Here is a 17,702-nt window from a genome sequence, read left to right on the forward strand (position 1 = left end):
TACCACATACACATCTAAAATTGGAATTTTATTGACGTGTTTTCTCATTGGTTTGTTTGCGTGTCAAGGTCACTGACCATGTTGACCGGTTAATTTATTTTACTCATGTCACTGACAGGCGCACAGCATTTTGTTTCGAGCGTGAAATAACAAGTTAAATACGGTACAGATTGGTTTATGCAGCATTAGTTAAAACTCTAGTTAAGGTACGGTCTAGAGTCTAGACCGTACCTTGGATGGTCGACCTTTGGATGGTCCTTTGTCTAGACTCTAGACAAAGGACCATCCAAACAAACAACCACTGCTGCAATGTCAAATGTGAAACTTTGCAGGTTTTTATTTTGCAGCTGGGTTAAGGTAGTTCATGAGCATTGTATCGAAATACTTGAAATTTTTCATGAAATAATTTAGGTTTAATTCCAAGATTTTGAGTTACGCAAATGTGCTTGCCCTTATTTAATTTGTCAATATTCAAGAAATAATTTCCTTTATTAAGCATTTCTGCTACTACATGGCGCCAATGTTACCTCAATTTAAGTTTATAAATGCGTTTATGGTTTGTACTTGGCAGTAAGCTTTCTGGGAAACTTTATGGAAAAGACAACTTTTAATTCAAAACAAACTTGTTGACCACATTTAAAATAGCAACGTCGGGCAAACAGTTTCCACCTTTCTATGTAATTTGAACTTTATTGTTTTGTTGAAATTTATTTTGTCTCCAGTTTTTGTCTTAAGAAGTGCACCAACTTTGAAAAGTTTTCAGAACTGTCGATATGCTAGCAAGCTGTTTTGTGACTGATTTCCCATACACGTTAGACGTATAAATATTCCCATATTTATTACATTTTGGTGTTATTGACATTTCACAATTTTTTAATTTCCGACAAAAATTATTACCAAAACACACAGTTTGTGTTTGTTCATTTGTGTAGATGAAACTACTTTGAACAGTGAAATTCGAACTTTAAAAAGCAGCCATCATGACACAAATCTTTGCAAAATAGAATTTTCTCCAATGTTTATTTCGCAAATACAATTTGTATTTGTAAAATAAGAATGTAATATTGTATAAATAAACCGTCATTACATCGCTGCTACAGAATATAGGCAATAAGTGACGCAAACACAAAACATGCAAAAACGATTATAACATAACCCACTGCCTACTGCGTGTAAATCAGTATTTCATTAACGTGTGATGACTTTCGTCAGCATTCCTGTTTGGCTTATATGGTGACAGAGGATCTCAGGGTTTCGAACTTTGCATAGTTTGCAGTATAACTTTAACACCAAGTACTTAAAATTTCCCACGTGAAAAGATTTGGTTCCACGATTTCAGATTTCAACGATGTTGTTGGTCAGGCCAGAAACAAATATTTCCAACATACAACTTCCTTCGTGACGTATTTCTTTCAACTACTGGCGTCATTGTCAACCACCTTGTGTTTTCGAGTAAATTGTTTTTAGCAATGTTTTGGAAAAACTGAACAAAAATAGTTAAATACCAGAGACAACGTTTTGATAAAACATTTTGAATTTAAAATGACTTATTCGTGTTAAAATTTGGTAAATTTACACTTGAAAAACTTGATCAGTTTTTACAACAATGTTCTGCATGTTCTGCAATATTGCATGAACCTTAGAGCGGTACTTGACAAAACATTTGAACTGACTACACCACGTGGGCTAAAAACCCTATTGTGATAAGATTTTATTATAGTTTATCTGTGATTTCTTTTTGTAAGCTTTGCGGCTCACGGAATGAGTGCTGGATAGGAAAGAAAAACGAAAAGAAAAAATTGAAAAGAAAAAATGAAAAAGAAAAAAGAAAAAGGATTTGTGCGTTGTGAGAAAAAGGATTTCCACAATTTTCAGTTCTTGCATGCTTGTGGTGTAAATTGGTTTTGTGAGCGCTTTGAAGCACATAAAGACAACGTAGCATACTTCAGCAATGCAGGTTTAAAGCGAAGATTGATGGAGGTGCTGCAAGGTTAGAGTATGAGGTTTTTAAATTATGACAAGGATTTTACCTTTAGTTGCACAAAATATACAAAATAATGTATTCATCACCGAAGGGGACCTTAAATACAGCAGCTTCATAACTATTGTACGTAGAAAATGTTTTCAGCAAATAAGTTGAGAAACCAAACCGACTGACTATAAGATTTTAGTCTCAGATTTGAAGCATTAAGAGTTTGTTGCAAAATTTAAAATGATTTCTCCACGTAATTTGTGGATATTGCTGATGACGTGTTCCTCGTGGAAAGGAGTGATGAGCTTGGATAGAGAAGCGTGTGTGCCAATACGATTATCACCGAACCAGCAGGACACGTTACCAGATGTGGAAACGTTAAGAATTCAAAGAGGATTACCTGGAAAAGCTGGAGGAATTGGGCCAGTTGGATCCCAGGGAGCTCAAGGACCCAGGGGATTTCCCGGCACTTGTGCTTGTGATCCGAGCGAAATTGCTCAAATACATGGTAAGTTCGAAAAATTGAATTTCATATTTATTAAACAATAACTGAAGTATTTAAACCGAATAACTTCAACTGCACGGTTATATTGATGACAGCCCAAGAAATAACCTTGTTTGTGATAAATTAGTGTCTATATGTTAATCGAATGGAAAATCGTCATTTCTTGTTATGGGAAATGCAAATGTTTGTAGTCTTCGGATTTTGACTCGTTCAAACTATATAAGATCATGTTTAAAATCTTTTCAAACCACTTTCAAAAATAAAAAAAACTATATAAAAGGACTTGTGTTTTATCTTCTTAGTTTTCCTGGGAAATATAACCGCAAAGCTCGAAAGTTTGATTGCATTGCATCATTACGCTCTAAAAGGTTGGTCGTACTTTAAATATAATATTTTATAAAAATATATTATTACTGTCGTAAGTTTCTTTTACATTTCTTTTAGACATATTATTATAGCTAAGAGACAAGAGTAGTTTTTAAGGGTTGGAATTTATTCGTATCCTATAACCACACTTTATAGTCTTTCCAATTTATTCATTAAACGTCGCCTTTTTGTTTTAACGCTTAAAGAGCTGATTAAGTGTTCACATACTCTTTGAAATTTGAAACAATTTAAAAGAAAATTATCTATATTCCTCACTGTATTATGGTTTATTTCCTGCCATGATATCATTTGTGGCTTTTTATCGTTTTTATTACCAAATTAAAATATATAATGGAAATATATTTAGTCGATCAATGCGACCACATGCCATGTAAAAATGGAGGAACTTGTATCAACGATGGCAACTCGTATATATGCAACTGCACTGATGGATATGAGGGACATGACTGCTCCATAAGTAAATAGTTTTCGCAATAAAAACATAAACAAGTTTATTTGAATTGACTTTAGTGATACTTTTCGTGACGACGCATTGATGATAAAAATTGTTTACAAATTATTTGTATAGCTCGGTTTATAAAAAATTGCATTATTTTGTGCAGGAATCCAGTGCGTGGTGCCGTCGGCGCCCAACAACGGAACGATCTCTCGAGAAAGTGGTCAACTGGTTCCTTATAAGGAAAACATTACATACAGATGCAACGATAGACACGTGGTGGCGTATGAAGTGAATAATTTTCTAGTTGCAACTTGTCAGGAAACTAAACAATGGACAAAAGATACTCCAGTGTGCGTGGGTAGGTCTTTTAACTGACTTTAAATATATTTTTTTATAAACAGCAAGTCTAAATTTTGCATCTGTTTTTATCAAACTTGTTAAAATTTTCAGTTGATGATTGTAATCCCGACTCATGCTCTGGAAGAGGAACTTGTATCAATCAAATCGGCCGAACAATTTGTGAATGTGATGAAGGATACGAAGGAAGCGATTGTTCAGTTCAAAGTGAACTTTCTTAAATCAAACTCGACGATTATTGCAATAAATTCAAAGAAAATTGTGATTATGACGTAATACTTAGCTCAGCATTCAACTCCAAGCACTCGTAATAGAAAGTGTTTGTAGATAATCCGTGTGATCTATCTCCCTGCGGTCAAAGAGGAGTTTGCGTGTTGGAAGAAGATATGAACTACACCTGCCGATGTCTCACTGGACATCATGGAAAGAACTGCGAGACAATTATCGGTTTGTAAATTTCCTTCAAATAAATAAAAACCGAGATATGGGTTCGGTGATTTCCGTTTCAAAAAAATTCAAACTTAAGATTTTTTATTATGCGCTAGTCGGATATGCTTTTTCAAAATTATTTAGTCAGAACTATTATGTTTAAATTGATTTTTACAACCATTTAGATTATAACTTTATTTAACTCATGTTTAACTCATTTTTGTAATTTCAGCAAGTGATTGTGTACGCGCTGTTGGTATGGAGGACGGCAGGGTAGGAAATAACGATATTACCGCCTCACGGTCACATAGCAGTTACACACCGCATAAAGCCCGATTGAGACAAACTGGAGGTTGGCTGTCACCATATCCACGTAAATGAGCAACTAGATGAAGTTTTCATTGTGATTTGACAAACTGCCGCAGTTGCCAAATGTTGTTTTAATAATTTTGAATATTTTTTTTCCGAACACAGAAATATATTAAATATTGTTCGAAAATTTTGCTTTGACATTGATACATTTTATACGTTTTTATTAGAAATATTTTACTTTAATTCGAAATATATACGAGGAGAATGATTTGTCCACATTTTTTTATAGTTTTCTTACTTGTTTGTTAGCTCAGCGCGGTGAATGGCTTCAAGTGGATTTAAAATCATCTACCACTGTCGTCGCTGTTGCAACTCAAGGTTTTGTTGGACATTGGACAACAAGTTACAAAATAGCGCATGGCTTCACCGAGAACGATTTGCAGATTATACAAAACAATCAAGGACAAGATTTGGTAAGTTCATTCTTGTGGTTGCTAAATGATTGTTTCAGAGAGTTGACCGCAACAAAAACTAAATTACGTAACCACACACGCATAACTAAGTTAACTGTTAGTGTTCATGAAATGTTAAGCGAATTGAACAGAAGCAATCCAGGGTTTCTAAATCGTGTATTGAAACTATGGTAGCGATTTTAACCATTATTGTTTTTAGTATTATATAAGCATTCTAGGTTGATGTTTTGCAAACTTTTGAGCTTATTAATTTTATCCAGTTAAATTTTTGAAATTATTAGACAGCATTTACCTGCAGGTTTTTCAAGGTAACCGGGACTACAATAACGTCGTTAGAAACAATTTTCCGGCTCCAGTGACCGCGAGATTATTCCGACTCCTTGTACAAACATGGTATGGCCCTAATGGCTATCGCGCAGCCCTTCGTGTAGAATACTATACCTGTTAACGGTTAAGAATTTCTGCAAAACTTTTCAATGTATATTTGTCATCTGCTATTGAACTTTTCCTCTATATACCGTGTAAATTTGTTTACAATCTTATAATTCATATTATTCACCAGCAAAATTTTTAGTGCACGGAACAATTAACATACAAATAATAAACATGCTAACTCTTAATATTGTGTTATGTGAGCATGCATTGCAAACGTTCGATTGAAGTGGTTGTGAGTATATAGCTGCATATGTCCAGGACAATATTAAGGGAGTTGAGTTGTTTTGTAACTTCAGAATTTGTGACAAAGTTATCAGGGATTAGTCCACGCGGCTAAAGCGTAAACAAATTGACAAATACTTAAATGACATAAAATTGGGAAAACGCAGCAATCTAAAAATTAACATGTTATGAGCAACCTCGTTTGCACCTCCGTTTTGTATTGCCGTAAATGGTACCCGGCAGAATGTTAGAAAAATTAAGCTCAAGAAATTATTTGTATCAAATTTCCTCCTGCGTGTGCGCATAGACCTTACTGCAGCGGTGGCTTTAGGTTTGGTTGGAAAGACAAAATTTTTTTCTGAAGATTTTAGAACGTTGCAAACATATTGCGACAAAATATTTCCATGTTTAACCAGTTAAGCTAAATAATACCTCGTATATTTTCGAATTCAATTACTACAAACATAGAAAAAATATTTCGTAATTTCTCACATTCCGTAAATTAGTATCGCCTTACTCGGTTTCCTCCTTCCGTAAATTAGTGTTGTTTTGGTCTTGGCATAATTCTTTAAATCACGTGACTGTTTAAGCATTATTAAAAAGTTTGTTACCAAGCAAATAGCAACGGAAAAGCTTTAAAGCATAAACAATCGTCAACAATTCATTTCTGGTCGTAGAATAGTTCCGTTCGATTTTAACGATCGATTGTCATAAGCAACCATTTGTTCGCTGCCATCAACTTCCTGAAATAAGGCTCAACCAACGGCGACATCTGAAGCATCGGTGTCCAAAATAAAAGGTTTATTAAAATCGGAGTAGCTTGAAACAGGTGAGCTTATTAAAACACGTTCTGACACTCGCCGATCCAGAAAAACGTTTTTCCTATATCAGTAAGTTTATGTAGAGATACTGCAATCAGTGCATAAAGTTTTTAATGAATTTTCTATAGTAAGAAGTCAATCCAACAACACGTTTAACGTGTATGACGGACAGCGGAATTGGCCACTCCATTACAACGCGAGCCTTGTCTGGATCGCATTTTATGCCCTATTGGGACACCACGTGATCAAAAAATGTGAACCTTGATGTAAAACAACGTACATTTCGTAGGCTTAAGAGTGAAGCGCGCAACTTTAAACCGCTCCAGAATTAATTCAGCCTATCCAGATGTGCTTCAAACGTACAACCATACGCAATTACGTCATCGAGATTGGTTAAGACGCCGTTCCCCTCCACGCCATTATTCGCATAAGGCGCTGAAAAATGGTAGTAGAGTTATTCAACCCCATAGGCCAAGACTTCCCAAACCTTTTGGTTCTGCGACCACAATATAGAAACGAAATTTTTATGCGACCCCTTGAGGGGTAACTTACACGTTAAAGATATTAAAACAATAAACGCCCAATTACAAATCTCATGTGGTATTTTGTCTCTAGCAAAATCATACAAGTGCACACAATCCAACGAAGTACAGTGACTGTAACCTGCAGTAATAAAAGAATCTCGTAATGGAAACAGTAAAGCGAATAAAAAATTAACAAAAAATATTCAATTTTTAGAAATTGAATGCGTTTCCCGACACCAAAATTACATTTTATGACCCTAAACGGGGTCGCGACCCACAGTTTGAGAAGCTCTGCCGTAAGCAATAAATTGTATTCGAAACGACCGACATGGCTTGTGAAGGCCGTAACCTTGCGCGACGGGTCTTATTCATGGTGTCCGCCAATACTCTTGACTTCAAGCAGAGAAATATTTACAACCCACAAACTCGTCGAGACTATCGTTAATGCTGCAGTTCAGGAAACTATTTTTCTTGGCTTTTTTATTTACCTGACGGTAGTCGACACAAAATCACGTCCCACCTGCTTTCTTCTTCACCAACACCATTGGACTGGACCAAAGCGACTTAAAGGTGCTTATTAGGTCTTCTTTGTGCATGTCTTTGATAATATCTTCCACATGTATTTTCTGCTGAAATCCCGTCCGCTCTGCGTCTGTCGCGTTGGATTGGCGCCTTGTATCTATAACATGATGAATAAATTCAGTGCAGCCAAGATTGTTTTTCCTAACTGAAAAGGCACTTTGGTGTTTTTTTTTAACTGCTAAAACCGCTTGTGTTTGCTTGCCAGACAGTCCCTCGTTAAAGTTGAACTCACCTTGTATCTTATGTGCCAGTTTACAGGATTTTTTTGCAGGGCCTTCGCGAGTACAGTAGGTTAAACTGTTCACTGCAGAAACACATCCGTAACCAATTTAACTGCTGTACTTTCGAATAAGATTCTCAATTAAGGCACATAATTGCCGGGCAGTTTGTAAGTCACGTTAATTATTACAGAGATCGGGAAAACGGTGGTAACTTGCGTACCATTGGGTATTATAACGCTGTCGTCGCTAAAGTTTGCCAGCAACACTGGAACACGTGCATCCAACGCAGTCACAATACAACTAGCTGTAAAAATTCCATACTTAACTCTAAATTCAGTATTCCGCTCTAAATAAGCTGAAAAGGATAAACATATTCTCTATGGACGTCGTTGTTGAGTTTAATGACGCTGATCTCGGAAGAAGGCGGAACGACTACGATCGCTGTCACAAAGATCTCGTTGCGTTTCGAGACAAGCGGCCGTTTTAGTAGAGGAACGTCAGCTTCGCTTATAGACATGCTCATAAAAGTATAGCACAAAGCTCAATGACGAAACTTAAGGAAATCAAGGCCGATTATAAAATCATGCACTTAATTGGAACAAACAAAATGATCAACATTAAAGGTTAAACACCCAAGTGTGAACGAGACTTTACCTTGACCCACAATGACGAAGTCGCTTCCGCCGGCTCGGACAAAATGCGTTTCTTCCGGTGATGCTGACATGGGTACTTTTACAACAGAGCTCAAACCATACCAAAACGATGTCTTGATGAGAAACACGCAGGCACCAGTATCTACCAAGGCACATATTGCTTTATCTCGAAACATTACGTCAAAAAACGGTGCAAATCTGCACTCGCGTTCTGTCCCGCAATAACTACATTTTCAGTTATCGAAGAAATTTCTGTCGAACCTTCCACCGGTTTGTGTTCCCGTCGGATATCGTGACTGCTGTAAACAGACGAATCAAAATTGTTGTTACGACATCGCGGACAACCCTTAAAAAGATGCTTTATCGAACCGCATACAAATTATTTAAGACGGCGCCGGACGGTGTTGGTAGATAGGCACCAACCATCACCTTTATTCGAAAAAACGTTAAGCATTAGTTGCATCGATCTGTTCGTTGGCTTATCTCACTTATTAGTTCTGAAGCGGTTTCACAGTGGCGTTCTTTATACGCTTTCGTCTCTCGCTCCATACTTTACTTTGCTTAAAACGGCAGAAACGTCCTGGGATGAGGGCAGCGCTGAACAAGTTTAGGTCAACTGCAGCCCCACTGAAACATTGGAGTTTGCGCTGAAAACTTTGTCGGCCGTGGCCATAAAATCACGCTCATACCTGAGCGTTGCTGGTATGCTGGAGGCCAATCGCCGGTCTCTCTAACACTTGTTCAGTCACAAGTACAGTACTTCGTTCCTCAGGAGGATGTCGTCGTCTTTAAGGTGACATCTACTGTGGAATGCTTTCAGTGTATAAACAAAATCCCGCGAATCTTCTTGTGGCGCTTCGATACGCTGGACCAATTCCAAACGCAACTTGTGGGCAAATTTTTCGCTGTTGCTGGCTTCGTTGGCCCTTTCGACTAAAGATTCGAACGAAATCATGTAAAAATAAATTATCCTCGCTTCGAATCTTCTTCATGAATCTTCGCTTCATGCTGCAATAACACATTAAGATAATAAACTTTCAAAACTTGACCAGATCATCACCTGGATTGAAGCGAGGCGGTGTCATCAATAAGTCAGAGAGCATTTCACATCAGCAAAGCTGGTAATCCTAGAATTGGTGATTAATCTTGGAGGGCTCGCCAATTTGTTACCGAATTCGTCTGCCAGATACTCTGTTACAGCTTTCACGGTGCGCTCCAAACAAAACGAGCAGAATAAAAACAGCTAGCAATTGTATTATAACGTGAAACTCGTCGATTAAAACATATAAGAAGAGTCACTAACGAACTGGTATAGGCTAGTAATGAGATAATTAAAACTTGTTTACAGCGGACCCGTGAAACACAACAAGAACGAAGGTTTTCACTCTGGGCCCGGACGTCTGGAATGTCCTCTCAAGAAATATTTTGCATCAAAGGAAAATCCAATTACACAACAATGCCTGCAAGCTACCAATCGCGATAAGACGCCTATAACAGCTTTGTGGTCAACTCTATCGAAGCGTTAAGCGACAGATTACATAAAAATCCACAAAGTAACGATACTGTGCATAAAAGAAATCAGTGTACGATAAAAACGTAAAAATACCAGAAACGAGCAAAATTCGAGAGAAGGAAAACACAGATAATACAAACAATTACAAGTGCAAATATTTTGCCACAACTGTACCGGGCTATCGCTCTAGTTTTGCTGATGCAATGAAAGATGATGCTTTTACGTCAAGTTATCAAGACTTTCTCGGTAATTTTCGTGACACAATGTTAAAATCGCGGTGGGCAACAGTTTGAGCATAACGACCAACTCAAAAGCAAACTGATGGGTTGCAATCGACCTATGGTCTATGGATCACTAAACACATCTTTTTAATGCTGTAATCATACATTTGTGATTTGTTAAGTCAGTGCGTTAGGCACAAACCGCTTTTTAACGGTGGGGTCTGAAGATGCCAAATTTTTACATTTCGACACTGGACAAATTATAACTTTCATCGATTTTCCCTTTACTACTGAAGCGTTGCGCCAAGGGTAAAAAATATCCTACACCCTTTCCCTTAACCCACTTTCTCAAGAGAAGATGGAAAAGTGCGCGTGCTGCACCTACACTAGATTATTCTTGACCATAATGGTTGAACAAATTTTGATTACTTCATTTAAGAATAGGATTCGTTAATTTTGATGATTAAAACATATTTCACAAGACAAAACATTTTTTGTACTGTGCGATCGATAAATCGGACGTTTACAAACCTACTGACCTACTGCAAAACCAGAACCAACAAACAAGCCTTGTTACTACACGTTAGCATTTACATCACACAAATGAATTATGATTTCTATGGCCAGTGCAAATATTTACAGTCTGAGCTAGCAGTGAAAGCAGGCAAAGTAAAGCTCATGTCCAAGTAATGACGATTGCAGTTATATTTTGAACACTTTATGAAAATATTATTTAATAATGGTTGTGTCATTTACGATTGCGTCGCGAACCCCTGTTGGGTTGTTTGCCTTTTCTCCGGGGGTCGCGAAGACGACAATTAAATACCAATCACTATTACGAGAATGCAAATTAATTACCATAAAAAATTAACTCTAATAAGGGATGTGCATGAATTCAATAAATGAGTATTTTTTTCAACAGGGTGGTATCATAATTTATTTTATTTTTAATTATAATTTTTTGTGCTATTGCGCTTACACAAATGTATTACATACGCCTTAATCAAAATTTTTGGAAGGGGGTCGTTAGCTACATTGGGTTGTTAAAATGGGTCGCGGTATGAAAAAGGTTGAAAACCACTGGTCTAGACAAAGAACCATCCAAACAAACAACCACTGCTGCAATGTCAAATGTGATACTTTGCAGGTTTTTATTTTGGAGCTGGGTTATGGTAGTTCATCAGCAATGTAACGAAATATTTGAAATTTTCCAGGAAATAATTTAGGTTTGATTCCAAGATTTTGGGTTACCCAAAAGTGCTTGCCCTTATTTCAATTGTCAATATTCAAGAAATAATTTCCTTTATTAAGCATTTCTGCTACTACATGGCGCCAATGTTACCTCAATTTAAGTTTATAAATGCGTTTATGGTTTGTATTTGGAAGTGAGCTCTCTGGGAAACTCTATGGCAAAAACAAAATTTAATTCAAAACAAACTTGTTGACCACAGTTAAAATGGCAACGTCAGGCAAACAACTTCAACATTTCTATGTAATTTGAACTGCCGTGGAAAATTTTGTTGAAACTTATTTTGTCTTAAGAAGTGCACCAATTATAAAAAGTTTTCAGAACTCTCGATATGCCAGCAAGCTGCTTTGTGACTGAGTTCCCATATATTTATTACATTTTGATGTTGTTGACATTTCACTTTTTTTTTTATTTCCGACAAAAATTATTACCAAAACACACAGTTTGTTTTTGTTCATTTGTATAAGTAAAACTTCTTTCAATAATTCAAATTCAAACTTTAAAAAGCAGCCATCATGACAAAATGCTTTGCAAAATAGTATTTTCTCCTATGTTTATTTCGTAAATACAGTTTGTATTTGTAAAATAAGAATATAATAGTCTATAAATAAACCGTAATTACATCGCTGCTACAGAAAATACGCTATACGTGACGCAAACACAAAACATGCAAAAACGACTAAAACATAACCCACTGCCTAATGCATGTAACTCAGTATTTCATTAACGTGTGATGACTTTGGTCAGCATTCCTGTTTGGCTTATATGGTGACAGAGGATCTCAGGATTTCGACTTTGCATAGTTTGCAGTTTAAATTTAACACCAAGTACTTAAAATTTCACACGTGAAAAGATTTGGTTCCAAGATTACAGATTTCAACGATGTTGTTGGTCAGGTCAGAAACAAATATTTCCAATATACAACTTCTTTTGTGACGTATTTCTTTTAACTACTGGCGTCATTGTCAACCACCTTGTGTTTTCGAGTAAGTTGTTTTCAGCAATGTTTTGGAAAAACTTAACAAAAATAGTTAAATACCAGAGACAACTTTTTGATCAAACATTTTGAATTTAAATTGACTTATTCGTGTTAAAATTTGGTAAATTTACACTTGAAAAATTTGATCAGTTTTTACAACAATGTTCTGCATGTTCTGCAATACTGCATGAACCTTAAAGCGGCACTGGACAAAACATTTGAACTGACTACACCACGTGGGCTAAAAGCCTTATTGTGACAAGATTTTACAATAGCTTATATGTGATTTCTTTTCGTAAGCTTTGTGGCTCGCAGAATGAGTGCTGGAAATGAAAGAAAAAATGAAAAGAAAAAAGAAAAAGGTTTTGTGCGTTATGAGAAAAAGGATTTCCACAATTTTCAGTTCTTGCATGCTTGTGGTATAAATTGTATTTGTGAGCGCCTTGAAGCACATAAAGACAAAGAAAAATACTTCTGCAATGCAGGTTTAATGCGTAGATCGATGGAGGTGCTGCAAGTTGAAAATATGAGGTTTTTAAATTTTGACAAAGATTTTACCTTTAGTTGCACAAAATATACAAAATAATGTATTCATCACTGAAGGGGACCTCTAAATACAGTAGCTTCATAACTATTGTACGTAGAAAATGTTATCAGCAAATAAGTTGAGAAACTAAACCGTCTGTCTTTAAGTTTTTATTCTCAGATTTGAAGCATCGAGAGTTTGTCGCAAAATTTAAAATGATTTCTCCACGTATTTTGTGGATATTGCTGATGACGTGTTCCTCGTGGAAAGGAGTGATGAGCTTGGATAGAGAAGCGTGTATGCCCATACGATTATCACCGACCCAGCAGGATTCGTTACCAGATATGGAAACGTTAAGGATTCAAAGAGGATTACCTGGAAAAGCTGGAGGAATTGGGCCAGTTGGACCCCAGGGAAGTCAAGGACCCAGGGGACTTCCCGGCACTTGTGCTTGTGATCCGAGCGAAATTGCTCAAATACATGGTAAGTTCGAAAAACTGAATTTCATATTTATTAAATAATGACTGAAGTGTTTAAACCGAATAACTTCAACTGCATGGTTATATTCATGACAGGCAAAGAAATAACCTTGTTTGTGATAAATTCAAAGCCAATTAATATCTCTATATTAATCGAATGGAAAATCGTCATTTCTTGTTATGGGAAATGCAAATGTTTAGGCTTCGGATTTTGACTCGTTCAAACTATATAAGATCATGTTTAAAATCTTTTCGAACCACTTTCAACAATTAAAAAACTATATAAAAGGACTTGTGTTTTATCTCCTTAGTTTTCCTGGGAAATATAACCGCAAAGCTCGAAAGTTTGATTGCATTGCATCATTACGCTCTAAAAGGTTGGTCGTACTTTAAATATAATAAGGTTTTTTATAAAAATATGTTATTACTGTCGTAAGTTTCTTTTACATTTCTTTTAGATATACTGTTATAGCAAAGTGACAAGAGTAGTCTTTAAGGGTTGGAATATATTCATATCCTATAACCACACTTTAATCTTTCCAATTTATTCGTTAAACGTCGCCATTTTGTTTTAACGCCTAAAGAGCTGATTAAGTGTTCAAATACTCTTTGAAAATTGAAACAATTTAAAAGAGCATCACCTATATTCAGCAACCTCACTGTATATTCCTCATTGTATTGTGGTTTATTTCCTGCCACGATATCATTTATGACATTTTATCGTTTTTATTACCAAGCTAAAATATATAATGGAAATATATTTAGTCGATCAATGCGACCACATGCCATGTAAAAATGGAGGAACTTGTATCAACGATGGACACTCGTATATATGCAACTGCACTGATGAATATGAGGGACATGACTGCTCCATAAGTAAATAGTTTTCACAATAATAATATAAACAAGTTTATTTGAATCGATTTTTGTGATACTTTTGGTGACGACGCATTGTTGGTAAAAATTGTTTACATTTTATTTGTATATGGTTCGGTTTATAAAAAATTGCATTATTTTGCTCAGGAATCCAGTGCGTGGTGCCGTCGGCGCCCAACAACGGAACGATCTCTCGAGAAAGTGGTCAACTGGTTCCTTATAAGGAAAACATTACATACAGATGCAACGATAGACACGTGGTGGCGTATCAAGTAAATAATTTTCTAGTTTCAACTTGTCAGGAAACTAAACAATGGACAAAAGATACTCCAGTGTGCGTGGGTAGGTCTTTTAACTGACTTTAAATTTGTTTTTACAAACAACAAGTCTAAATTTTGCATCTGTTTTTATTAAACTTTTTAAAATTTTCAGTTGATGATTGTAATCCCGACTCATGCTCTGGAAGAGGAACTTGCATCAATCAAATCGGCCGAACAATTTGTGAATGTGATGAAGGATACGAAGGAAGCGATTGTTCAGTTCAAAGTGAACTTTCTTAAATCAAACTCGGCGATTATTGCAATAAATTCAAAGAAAATTGTGATTATGACGTAATAGTGAGCTCAGTATTCAACTCCAAGCACTCGTAATAGAAAGTGTTTGTAGGTAATCCTTGTGATCTATCTCCCTGCGGTCAAAGAGGAGTTTGCGTGTTGGAAGAAGATATGAACTACACCTGCCGATGTCTCGCTGGATATTTCGGAAAAAATTGCGAGACAAATATCGGTTTGTAAATTTCCTTAAGATAACTAAAAAGCCGAGATATGGGTTCGGTGATTTTCGTTTTAAAAAATTCAAACTTTAAGTATTTCATTATATGCTAATCAGATATGCTTTTTCAGAATTATTTAGTAAGAACTTTTATATTTATATTGATTTTTAAAGCCATCTATATTATAGCTTTATTTAACTCATGTTTAACTCATTTTTGTAATTTCAGCAAGAGATTGTGTACGCGCTGTTGGTATGGAGGACGGCAGAGTAGGAAATAACGATATTACAGCCTCACGGTCACATAGCATAGCAAGTTACCCACCGCATAAAGCCCGATTGAGACAACCTTCAAGTTGGCTGTCACCCCATCCACGTAAATGAGCAACTAGATGAAGTTTTCATTGTGACTTGACAAACTGCCGCAGTTGCAAAATGTTGTTTTAATAATTTTAAATCACTTTTTTTCCGGAACTCAGAACAACACATAACACAGAAATATTCGCTATTTTTGTAATATTGTTCGATAATTTTGCTTAGACATTTATGCATTTCATATGGTTTTATTAAAAACCTTTTAACTTAATTCGACATATATACGAGGAGAATGATTTGCGCACATTTTTCTTTACAGATTTCTTACTTATTTGTTAGCTCAGCGCGATGAATGGCTTCAAGTGGATTTAAAATCATCTACCACTGTCGTCGCTGTTGCAACTCAAGGTCATTCATATGGTTCATATTGGACGACAAGTTACAAAATACAGTATGGCTTCACCGAGAACGATTTGCAGATTATACAAAACAATCAAGGACAAGATTTGGTAAGTTCATTCTTGTGGTTGCTAAATGATTGTTGCACAGAGTTGATCGCAACAAAAACTAAATTACGTAAGCACCCATTCATAACTAAGTTAACTGTTAGTGTTCATGAAATGTTACACGAATGGAACAGATGCAGTCCAGGGTTCCTGAATCGTGCATTGAAACTATAGTAACAATTTTAACCATTAGTGTTTTAAGTACTATGTAAGCATTCCAGGTTGATGTTTTGCAAACTTTTGTGCTTATAAATTTTATCCAGTTAAATTTTTGAAATTATTATTAGTGAGCATTTTCCTGCAGATTTTTCAAGGTAACCGGGACCACAATAGCGTCGTTAGAAACAATTTTCCGGTTCCAGTGACCGCGAGATATTTCCGACTCCTTGTACAAACATGGCGATATTATTACGCAGCCCTTCGTGTAGAATATTATACCTGTTAATGGTTAAGAATTTCTGCATAACTTTTCATTGATTATATTTGTCATCTGCTATTGGACCTTTCCTCTATATACCGTGTAAATTTGTTTACAATCTCATAATTCATATTCTTCACCAGCAAAGTTTCTACTGTACGGAACAATTAACATATCAATAATAAACATGCTAGCTCTTGATATTGTGTTATGTGAGCATGCATTGCAAACGTTAGATTTAACTGGTTGTGAATATATAGCTGCATATTTCCAGGGCAATATTAAGGGAGTTGAGTTGTTTTGTAACTTCAGAATTTGTGACAAAGATATCAGGGAATGATCCACGCGGCTCAAGCGTAAAAGATTGACAAATACTTAAAGGACATAAAATTGGGAAAACGCAGCACTCTAAAAATTAACATGTCATGTGAAACCTCATTTACACCTCCGTTTTGCATTGCCGTAAATGGTAGGCTGAAGAATGTTAGACTAATTAAGCTTGATAAATTAATTATATCAAACTACCTCCTGTGTGTGCGCATTGACCTCACTGCAGTGGTGGCTTTAGGCTTGGGTGGGGAGACAAAAATGTTTTCTTTGAAGATTTTAGAAAGTTCCAAACACATTGCGACAAAAATATTTCCATGTTTTCTACTAGCATTTACTACAAACATAGAAAAAAGTATTTCGTAATTTTTCACTTTCTATAAAATAATGTCGCCTTACTTAGTTTCCACCTTCCGTAAATTAGTGTTGTCCTCGTCTTGGCATGATGCTTTAACCACTTGATCGTTTAAACAACAAGCTATATGAAAATAATCTCAATGCAGGAGCGGACCAATTTACACGGAGGTTTGATTTTCACAACTTTCCCCAATTCTATATTCAGTTCTTACAGCTAATTAGCAATAACCAATGATCAATTCCTGTCCCGGGAAATCGCGAATAGTAATACTCGTAACAATAATACTCGTATGCAATGTTTGTTCCTTTAGAGCGCGTATACACAATCAGGGGGGCCCACTTGGAGGGGGGATTTCAGGCAACCGTCTTGCTCGCCTCATCTTGAAGCCCTTTTAAAAAACGGTCAAAACATTTGAAAAGTTTAGCATTGTTTATTGGGATTTTTAACATATTGCATTAAATTAGGTAATAATCTTATCGAGCACAAATATTTGCCTATAATGGCTAATACGCCTATTTATTTATAACTAATACATTAAAAAAATAATAAACATCGGCTAAAATTTGGGATATATAAATAGTATACATTTCGTATTTACAACCCCTTCAAGATCTTTTGCACTTACCATTACAGTTGATGGCCGTTTTAACAAGAGATTGATTTAATCTCATCTTGGTTCTATATCGGACAAAAGTAAAACGAAAACAAACATTTAAATCTTCGTTAAAAATGAAGTAAACATAGAAACAAGTCAAGATATTACTTTGCATTGTTCATAACCAACACAAACTTCAGTCAAATGCATGATTCCACCATAATCTTAATCAAGATG

The 17,702-nt window shown here is 35.9% G+C and overlaps 2 protein-coding genes across 3 annotated transcripts; both read left to right on the forward strand.

Annotated features, from left to right (window-relative positions):
- Positions 1–2,178: 2,178 nt before the first annotated feature.
- LOC143462915 (EGF-like repeat and discoidin I-like domain-containing protein 3) lies at positions 2,179–5,494 on the forward strand. The gene is made up of 9 exons (XM_076961231.1): positions 2,179–2,480; positions 2,780–2,845; positions 3,211–3,321; positions 3,467–3,661; positions 3,754–3,867; positions 3,988–4,107; positions 4,322–4,462; positions 4,711–4,874; positions 5,173–5,494. The coding sequence occupies exons 1-9, from the start codon at positions 2,213–2,215 to the stop codon at positions 5,320–5,322; spliced, it is 1,329 nt and encodes a 442-aa protein (XP_076817346.1). The 5' UTR covers positions 2,179–2,212; the 3' UTR covers positions 5,323–5,494.
- A 7,291-nt stretch (positions 5,495–12,785) lies between these two features.
- LOC143462910 (EGF-like repeat and discoidin I-like domain-containing protein 3) lies at positions 12,786–16,384 on the forward strand. Of its 2 annotated transcripts, XM_076961226.1 has the most exons (10): positions 12,786–12,825; positions 13,001–13,303; positions 13,611–13,676; positions 14,065–14,175; positions 14,323–14,517; positions 14,608–14,721; positions 14,842–14,961; positions 15,176–15,322; positions 15,601–15,770; positions 16,072–16,384. In XM_076961226.1, the coding sequence occupies exons 2-10, from the start codon at positions 13,036–13,038 to the stop codon at positions 16,210–16,212; spliced, it is 1,332 nt and encodes a 443-aa protein (XP_076817341.1). In that variant the 5' UTR covers positions 12,786–12,825; positions 13,001–13,035; the 3' UTR covers positions 16,213–16,384. The 2 variants fall into 2 exon arrangements, with proteins under 2 accessions (XP_076817341.1, XP_076817339.1); XM_076961224.1 differs by lacking the exon at positions 12,786–12,825 and having other exon boundaries at positions 12,993–13,303.
- Positions 16,385–17,702: the final 1,318 nt, after the last annotated feature.

This window comes from Clavelina lepadiformis, chromosome 6 (genome assembly GCF_947623445.1).
Source record: "Clavelina lepadiformis chromosome 6, kaClaLepa1.1, whole genome shotgun sequence".
Lineage (NCBI taxonomy): Eukaryota > Metazoa > Chordata > Ascidiacea > Aplousobranchia > Clavelinidae > Clavelina > Clavelina lepadiformis.

Bases quoted from the DNA above. Each gene is read 5' to 3' on its own strand.
- LOC143462915 (XM_076961231.1), top strand. From the start codon at position 2,213: ATGATTTCTCCACGTAATTTGTGGATATTGCTGATGACGTGTTCCTCG. The intron at 2,846-3,210 runs GTTGGTCGTACT...AAATATATTTAG, and splicing joins GCATCATTACGCTCTAAAAG to TCGATCAATGCGACCACATG. The intron at 3,868-3,987 runs GTGAACTTTCTT...AAGTGTTTGTAG, and splicing joins AAGCGATTGTTCAGTTCAAA to ATAATCCGTGTGATCTATCT.
- LOC143462910 (XM_076961226.1), top strand. From the start codon at position 13,036: ATGATTTCTCCACGTATTTTGTGGATATTGCTGATGACGTGTTCCTCG. The intron at 14,722-14,841 runs GTGAACTTTCTT...AAGTGTTTGTAG, and splicing joins AAGCGATTGTTCAGTTCAAA to GTAATCCTTGTGATCTATCT. The intron at 14,962-15,175 runs GTTTGTAAATTT...TTGTAATTTCAG, and splicing joins AAATTGCGAGACAAATATCG to CAAGAGATTGTGTACGCGCT.